Below are 9,639 nucleotides of genomic sequence, written 5' to 3'. Positions count from 1 at the left end.
CTGTAGCCACTCGTGCACCGCGGTTTTCATCACTTTTGAAATGCTTGCCTCCCAACGCTTCTTTGAGCAGTCCAAACACATCAAAGTCACTAGGGCGGGTTCTGGTGAATAAGGTAGGTATCAGATATTAAAATTTCAAATCCTGGATAGTCTCAACTGTCAAACGGGCAGTATGCGGTCGAGCGTTGTCATGCTGTAATAGTATACCTGAAGTTAGAACTTCTCGTCATTTACTCCGAGACGAAGTTGGTTTGTAAGCAGATATGAATAAGAAGTACTGGTTACTGTTGCCCCTCTCTCCATGTGATGTTTCAAAATGACTCCCTTTGCATCTCAGAAGCGAGTAAGCATGAATTTTCTCTTTCATGATTGAGTGCGGATTTTTTTGGATTTCGGTGATGAGCTATGGCGCCATTCTTTGCTTGATCTTTTTGTTTCTGGTTGGTGGTAGTGAACCCAGGTCCCATCACCTGTAACGATTTTTTCCAGAAATGAATCACCTTCGACGTGAAAATGACGCAATAGTTCTTCACAGGCATCGACGCGACGTATTTCAATTTAGCTGCCAAGTGACGTAGCACCCACCTTGCAGACACTTTATTGAACTACAGCACGTTCTGGACAATATTGTTCGCTGAACCAATACTAATGTTCAAAATGGTGGCTATTTACTTCAGAGTAATATGCCTGTTATCCTTTATACGCTCTTCCACTAAAGCAGTTTTCGTGCGTCACTACGTGGTAAGCCTGCTGCCCTGGTCGTGGAGCATCATCCACAGACATTACGAAGTTTTTAAACTTTCTACACCAATTGTACACTTACTGCAGAGACAAACACGAATCATCGTATTGTGCGTGTCATCCTGCGATGGATTTCAATAGATTTGACACTCTCACTGCTCACGAAAACGTATCACAGCTCGCTGCTCTAACGCGGTACATGTTGCTAGTGATGCGTCCATCTTCGTACTAATGCTATTGCCGTCTCCTGTGCTGTAGGTCACTGTCTCCTGTCGATCATTTTGTGAAACTCAAGGAACACTACTGCCAAATACCAATTCCATCATATTAACTTTTCGGCATTTTATAGGCTTTTAAAGCTTTGTGCAGAGTAGTTTTGACATATAATTAGCATCATACTAAAGACCTGACTACTGCAGAAAACATGTTAGTCGAACTCCTTAGTATGGCACTAATCACGCGTCAGAACGACTCTGCATAAAGCCCTTAAGGTTTTAATTTTAATCACCCTCAGAAAAAAAAAACTAGTTTCTTTTACACATAACTACATCAATTTCTTGTACTGACTCTTTAATATTGACCATGCTCATTACATTGGCATATATAATAAACTTGCTCAATAAAGAGCAGGATATGATCATAGATACTGCATATTTACTTCTTTACTGCACATTTTCTCAATTTACAGTGTATATTTGCATTCGTATTTTTGTGTTTTTTAGTGCATACAGATTCGAAGTCGAAGCCTAGTAGTTGCGTATCACATCTGAAGTGTGTCAATAGAGGAGTCTTTACAACGAAACTGAATCATCCAAAGTCAACGGTCGCTGACATAATGATAAAGTGGATAGGTGCAGATATCAATGTCGAGAAACGGCTCGGACTTACCAAATCAATGACAGACTGAAACAGAAGGATGGTACACTCAAACTGTCATAAATTGGTTTGTACCATCATCAGTAGTTCCAAATACCAACAGGCACATCTATCTCAATCCACGCTGTCAGGAAAGAACTGTATGCCCTCAGCTTCCATGAGAGATCAGCTGCATGCAAGCCTAACACTACTCAACTTGGGATCGCGGTGGCTTAGTGGTGGAGCGCTCACTTCTGGCATGAGGGGGTCTCTGGTTCAATTTCATCTCCCGCCAAATGGACTCTGTAGTTGACAAGCCCGCATGGGTGGCTTCGCCTGTTTCCTCCCACCTTCATCATTCTGCTTTTTTCATACATCTCATCATCACCGTTTCCCTTCGACTCGGTGCATAATTGTGAGACGTCAAATTTAAAAAATCACCAACCAGGCGGCTGTACTGGAATGGTATCCATCCCCTTCTCATTGAAATATTGAACCTGAACTCAAAATGGCGGATTTCAAGATGGCCGCCACGATGTCATATGGCACCATCTGGTGCACCCCAATTACCCACATCCAAAGTTTCGTCATCTTTCCTCAATCTGTTTCAAAAATAAAAGGATGGTGCTGGACCCTTTATATAGGATGGTGCTGGACCACCCTGGGTGCTATATGAGGCGTATAGTTTCTAAATCCGCCATCTCCTTCATAAACGGTTTCGAAAAAAACAGAAAAAACTGATAACTCAGAGATTATGTGAGATAAAATTTTCTTTTTAGAAATACTTTACTGCTTTCTGGACATTCATTATAACTACCAAATGACAAAAATCTCTCTCATTCCATTTCTCGGCTATTGCAGAAAGCAGTTTGGAGATGGCGGATTTTGTAAACAACTTTTGGAGATGGAGGACTTTGAAACAAACGTACCTAAGTTACTTTTGGGGTTTATTTGCTTCCAAATCATTACTATTATACTTTCGGATAACTATTTCAGAACAGAACAGTAGATGGAGATAAACGGAATCTAAACAACGATATTAACTTGTTGGGTGACATTATAATGTGCACAAACAAGGAAAAAAATGAAGCTCTAATCATAGTACGTTAGCTACATTTACGGGTTCCAGCCCGTTTAGAAATATCGTCTCCTAGCATAACATAAGCTAACTTAACCTCACCTCACTAACCTAATCTAACCTATTGGGACCTAACCTAACCTAATCTAACATAGCTTTACATAACAGGATGGGAACTTCGGAATAAATGCCACCTTTACCAACAAGAAAAGGATTGAAAGTGATCTTTACACTGTTGTCAGATATAGATCTCACCAGAATCATGTTCGGAACACTGGCATTCAGCCTACTCCTCATCAACACTTTCTTCTGTTGACGCAGTCAGTCTCTTTTCAGCATCAACTTAAATGGCTAAGTTTGAATTAGCACGCCAATTCTCCCCGAAGTGTTTCGTTACGAGTTGAACAACATCTTGCAACTTTTTTTCATTAACGTCGGTCTTCAATTCATAGCATAGCATAGAATAGAATCGAGATGGCGGGTTTACAAACACACTGCTGAGTGGAGATGGCGGCTTTTGAAAAATACCCTGAACTTTAAAGCAGTAATTGAGGGTGGAGGTGGCGACATTTCAAACAACTCTTTTCATCATCATGTAGGGCATGGAAAGGAATACCAGTAAATCTACTTACCTCATTTTTTTTTTGAAAATTGGAGATGGCGGATTTAGAAACTATACGCCTCATATATATCCATTTTTTTTTTTTTTTTTTAACTCCAAGTCGTAGTGTTCCACTTGCATCAGGAATACAGTGTGCAATTTTCTACACGAAATCTTTGACGAATATTCTTCACTATTCTTTCAAGATAAGCAATATACCATTTTTTTTTCTTCTGACAATCCAAGTCATGCTTTATTTCGGGCTGAAAAACAGCCCAGAAAAGATATGAAATTGATTAGGAAAGTGAATATGCTATTCAAAATTCAAACTATACATTATATTCGGGATTACTGTATATGGTGTAAAAAAAGAAACATTCTTTTTTAAATAGAAATAATATATTATACGACAATACTCAAAATATACAACAATAAAAACAATGTCAAATTTCTAGGTCAAAATATTTGTATACTTTTAAAACTGACTTGTGTTCTGAAGTAAAGCAGGGCCAAAGAAAATATATTATTATAACCAGACAGAAATGGCTTAATTACTGAGATACTGCAATAGGACTGATAATATTGTAGTAACTTACATAGGAATTTCTTTCCATTTTTTTTTAAATACAATAAATTGTTTCTAAATCCGTTAACAATCTGTACTGTTGTTGTACTAAATTAGGGTAATATATGAATTTCTCGTATGTACATTCTTTTTTTTTTTTTTTTAATTTCTTATGGTTGTTTTTTTTTTTAATTTGGAATATATTCACACTTGGTTGAACAAGAGACCACACAATGATAATAGATTTGTGTTATTTAAATTTTACATGTGCACGACATTAATTTCTTTGGTAAAGAAATTGAGAAGACCAAACAATGTTAATTTTATATCAGAGTTAAACCATGAAGGCGCAAGATGGAATCATCACGACAGGAAGACAAGTACAATAGTTAAAGAAATTCAAGAAAACTAATTACTTATTTTCGCATCCGTAAGTCTTATGTGAACCAATATTAATAAGAAAGTGTGATAATGCTATTAATCGAACTTTTTAAGTGATAAAAATGGTATGTACCTAAGAAACGCAAAATGAACTTTTGCCATGTGAAATAACGCTACGTCATGGCGTGGCAGTCATGCAGTACAATGTAAAGTTAAGGATTTTTAACATATTCTGCATAGAAATGTGTTTCAGTATGTAAACAACAAATTGGAACATCAAGCTAGTTTCTGAGCTTTTGCTGAAAACCAAGCAATTTATTCAGTGGAGTTCAACCTCCTCCCCCCCCCCCCAATTTCTCACTTTGCACTCATCTACATTGGCGCAGGGTTGAATTGAGTGTGTTTGCATTTAAATTAATTATTACTAGTGTACTATACGCTGGCAAAGAAAAGAGCTATAGAAACGGTTAAACGAAAAGTGCTAACAAAAAAGAAAGGCCTTCATTACAAAATATATAATTAAAAAAGTGTATTAATGAAATTTTGAGTTATGTTGAATTTTTGGTGTAAACGAAATCATGGTCAATATATGAACTAACATAGTAAGTTTCAATGTCTTGCCATGAAAGCAATTATATAGTTTGAATTAAAAGAATGAATTACCAACTTTTCCTTTTTTTATTGTTCCTAATATCTTTATTTAATGATCCAAATGGCATTTTAGGAAGTGTACTAAAATTGGGTTTATAGAATAAATGTGTTTGTCAGAATAAAGTGTTAATAAAAAGTCTTTATACTGATATACGCATTCTCTGTCTCACTGAGTCATGTAGTCGAAATATTTGCCACTGGATGGGGTCCAAAGTTCGAGTCTCGAGTTCAGCTTGTTACTGGTACAGATATACTTTAGTGGATCAATCTATGGTAAGTGAACGATCAGCATATGAACTGTTACTTGTCTAACCACATGTTCCGATGAAGTGTGAATATGAAACTTTCTGGGAAACAGAACCTTCGTTAATTGCTAAAGCTCAGCCTGAACATTAAACCGAACACAGATTCGTATACGAAAATTTACGTTCATCTTTCAGAATTATCGCTCGACCCCGGACTGCTTCAAAGCCAACACATTCATGTGTTGGAAAATGGGTGAACGCAGATAGATTGGAACTGAGATAGTTTCTGGGACTTTCCATATAGATGAGAGTTATTCAGATGCCAAAGTGTTTCCTCGTACTGGACCAAATCAATTATGTTTGCAATGTCCCAAAAGTTAGGTGCGGAAACAGATTTGAATTGATGCTTCGTATGTTTCACTGTGCAAATAACGAAACTTGCCGGCCTGCAGATAGACTGCAAATTCTAATAGACAACCTAGTAGAAAATTTCAGTCAGTATTTCATCCCTGAAGAATTTATTTGCATAAACGAATGTATTGTATCTTTTTTTAGGTCGCCTAATATTTCAGCAATACATAAAAAACAAAAGAGAGTGGTCTCGGGTTTGATTCCCGGTAGGGAACACTCGGTCGAAGAACTGGAAAAGCTTTTTCAGGCCAGCCATCCTGAGTAAATGCTGGGATGGCACCTAACATACAGGTCTCAGATCGCTTCCTTTCTTTCCCAATCATTTCTTCCTTCCCCTTCCACAGATTGTGTGATCGCCAAGGAACGTCATCCCTCATACATGACGAGCTAATATGGCCACAGATGCCGAGAGCACAGAAGACCAAATCCTAATTCTAATCCATTATTTTTAAAAGTATAACATGAAAATATTTAAATTATGCGTTAAAGATTGCTACACGGTTACATTCAAGGGCGCCGATCCTGGGGGGCCGTGGGGGCCCGGGCCCCCCAAAGCTCATTTGGGCTCCCTATTGTATTTATGAATATACAATATTTGGCATAATTTGACTGCAATTTGTCTTGACATCCTCATATATATACCTTCTCCATCTGAATGCCCCCCCCCCCTTTCCAAATTTACAGAGAAATCAGCGCCCTTGGTTTCATATAAGGTGTATGCTGGGGGAAAAAAGCAATAACAGGAGTCGGTATTTCTTCTAAAGTAGCTCTGGACCTGGCAGAGCCGTATCTTAATTTCGGAAAAACAATTAACGCTGACAATTGGTATACAATTGTTTTCCTAGCTAATGATCTTATGAAAAAAAATGAAAAAAAAAAAAAACTCATATTGAAGGTTCTCTTCGTTCAAACAGGAAAGATGTGCCAAAAGTTGTCACTACTAAGAAACTAGAAAAGGGAGAGGTTGCGACCATGAAAAGCGATATCAATGTCACTGTTTTGAAATGGAAAAACTTTATGTGTGATGTCTTAATGATTTCCACAAAACACATGAAATGGAACGACAGAAGTGCCGAGACGAAGAGGACCAGTTTTAAAGTCAATTGTAGTTGTTGATTACACGAAGGAGAAATCGTACATAGATGTTGTTGGTAACATCGTACTTGTGAGCATTGCGTCGAAGCTTGAAGTGGTACAGGACAGTGGCCTTTGATTTACTTTCAGGAACAAGAGTTATAAATGCTTCGTCTTTGTTTCGAATGAAAATAACTAATTTCAGAAGAATGATTGGAATGGGTTTGATTGAAAAGCAATCCATCCATCTTTCCCCTTTCCCAATGAGCGATCAGAAATGACATAAACTTATAAATACTAAATCAAAGAGAAGCAAGTGCTCTCAGTGGTACCAACTACTGGTGGCATGAGCCAGAAGAAAAACCGCTCAAAAGAAATGCAAGAAAGAAAGCATCAAATATAATTAGAGCAAAGTATATATTTGATCTAACTTCTTTTTTTGAATTGTGAGAAGCGAGATGTGCCTGAGAAACCACTTCAGAACAGAAATTAGTGTAAATCTATATATCATATATGCACAGTGAAGTTGAATAATACATGTTACTATAAAACACTGCAATATACATTTTTTAAATATTTTTTTATTTCGTTTTATTTATTTATTTTTTGCTATTGGCAAACTTAGAAACTTTCAAAGAAAAAATGATAACAGACCAAACTGAAATCTATTATATATTTGAAAGGAATTATACGAAATATGAGACAATTGTATTTTGTTTTTAATTAGTGTTGGGTTAGGTTTGGATAGGTTATAGTAGAACAAGTATGAAATTTAAAGGTTAATTTTACGAAAATTTTCAATTTGGGTGAGTACTAATTCTGGTACGCGGACCTAGCTACGTCATTTTATGCCGTATCTATGAAAAGCCTATGTTCTTAATAACTGCGCGGTCAGAACATGCAATTAACACAGAAAAATGTGTCTGGCTTGGGAAGACATAGACCCGATATTGACATAGCAGTCAACCTGTTAAACGAACAGCCTTGAGACAAGGCCAGTCTGAATTTGCCGCTTTGTCAAAATTTGCAAGTAACAACGAAATGACGAACATTATCAAAATTTGGATTTAAAAACGGTTTAGACTTTGACAATGGTATGAAACAAAGCGCTGGGTATCTCTAAGACTACTGGGAAGATAAGAGGCTTTGAAAAAGGTGTAATTTATATCAATGTGAACTCATGACGTTACAATCATTAAGATTATATGTGCTTTTTTTTACCATGAATTTGACAGACGTTTACTGTACTGTTTGAAAATGAGTTTTGAAACAATAACTAAGAAGTGTGTAAGAAGATATTAAACAATGGAGTAAAGAAAGTGTTCAGTTTCATAGTATTAACCGAATTTTCCAGTAATAAGACTATCTGTGTATCGATAATAAATGTTTAGCCTATTTCTTTATCTTTCAAATTCTGCTGAAGATTCGAGGTCCAACTAGTCATCTTCGTTGGAGTTCTTTGGGTACGAAAAAGTACAGGTTTACGATAAAATTTTAGCTTTAATAATCAAAAGGACAAGACCAAATGTATATAATATACAGTATAAACTGATTCAGAGTTGCTGGAAGATGAGAGATAGTTAATTTATATACTCAACACTTCTGAATTATTTTCGAATTTTTATCATTATTATTATTACATTTCTCCACATATAGACTTAGACGAGGCTGGTAGCCCAGACGACATAAAATTTAATAGACTTTGCAAGACTGAGACACTGTGTAATTTGATCGTCTGTCTGTCATTAGTGCATCAAATCAATGGACACCATATAAATGCAATAATAAATAATATTCTCAAAGGCAAGAACCACTTCTTTCTGTAGCACTTTCCAAGTGCTGGTCTTTTAAAGACCATTCTTTTAGTTTTCCGTTATTTTGAAAAAATAAATAAATAAAAAGTGAGGTTGTTGCATAGAGCAACGAAATTAGGATGGGAAAATCGACCTAAAGTTTACTTTTAAGAAAAAAAAAATCACAATTTTTGTTCATACTCACTCGGAAGGATGTGAAGGACGGATGTTTCTTTATACAGATATTCGAAACTATAAACTAGCACTCTTTGCTTTCTAAGTAATCTCTCGAAACTATACTTGAGAATAGAAAGAAGAAATTTGCAAAGAAAATCTTTCATTACTTTCGCGCCATCCTGCCGTATAAATACCGTGTTAAAAACCTCCTCAGTTTTCTTCATGGATGGCTGAAGAATAGGGGTGTTTAGTAGAAGAAGAGAGAAAAGTGGGGAGAAAGAAGAAACAGCAAGAGAAGAGGGAAAAAAAGAAAAAACAATAAAGTAGCAAAAGATTTGAAGAAAGAACACACGACCCCTGCTTGAAGTATCTCCCAGATATTAGATTATTACTCTGGGTATAACTAATAAGTCGCTAGACGTGGAACGGGTAAGACCGTATTTCATGACATTTCTTCAGTCAATTGAGTAGTCTTAGATGCAGTCATTATAGAACAGCCTTAACTGACGAAGATACAGATCCGTCAATCTGGATTTTGATTAATCTATGATAAAATGCAATTCGACAAGAAGGAATAAGTTTTCATCTCTTAGCTGCTTCTCTTGCTGCTTTAAATTTACTGCTCGGTCGCGCTTGAGATGGTGCTTTAGGTACTGCCATTTCTTGTGGTTTGCGTTCAACGATTGTATCACCAAATGCCTGAAAGAGAGAAAAAAAGTATTAATACAAACCTTTTGCACTGAAAACGGTGTACATCTTACATGTAAAAGATCGAGTTACCGTTCGCAATGTATTATGCAGGAAAGAAAGATTTTAGAGGTACACACTGTTTCCTTCAATCTTCCCCTCTCTTCTCCTTGTCCGAATGCTTCCTTTCATAAAATGTACAAGGTGACCAAACAGGCGTTTGAGATTTTTGACGTCCCATTTATCATGTGCTCACAGAGAGGAAACGAAATGGCGCATGTGCTTGTCAAGCGATCGCGAGTAAATGTGACCACCGACTTTCAGTAATTTAGGCACGTTATGCACATACAGCAGTCACAGCCTTTCCTGTGTCGAAGAGC

The 9,639-nt window shown here is 36.7% G+C and overlaps 1 protein-coding gene across 2 annotated transcripts in view; it reads right to left on the bottom strand.

Annotated features, from left to right (window-relative positions):
* Nucleotides 1–3,652: 3,652 nt before the first annotated feature.
* Nucleotides 3,653–9,639, bottom strand: part of uri (unconventional prefoldin RPB5 interactor) — a 37,138-nt gene continuing 31,151 nt past the window's right edge. The window contains exon 6 of one of the 2 annotated variants that reach the window (XM_081757196.1): nucleotides 3,653–9,271. In XM_081757196.1, the coding sequence (XP_081613322.1) occupies nucleotides 9,155–9,271 (117 nt within the window). In that variant the 3' untranslated portion in view covers nucleotides 3,653–9,154. The remainder of the gene's footprint in view (nucleotides 9,272–9,639) is intronic. The other variant, XM_081757200.1, reaches the window with a different exon arrangement.

The sequence above is a fragment of the Thermobia domestica genome, chromosome 1, assembly GCF_964235325.1.
Source record: "Thermobia domestica chromosome 1, izTheDome1.hap1.1, whole genome shotgun sequence".
Classification (NCBI taxonomy): domain Eukaryota; kingdom Metazoa; phylum Arthropoda; class Insecta; order Zygentoma; family Lepismatidae; genus Thermobia; species Thermobia domestica.
The sequence above is the reverse complement of the archived record's forward strand: the minus strand, read 5'-3'. Positions and strand labels throughout refer to the sequence as shown.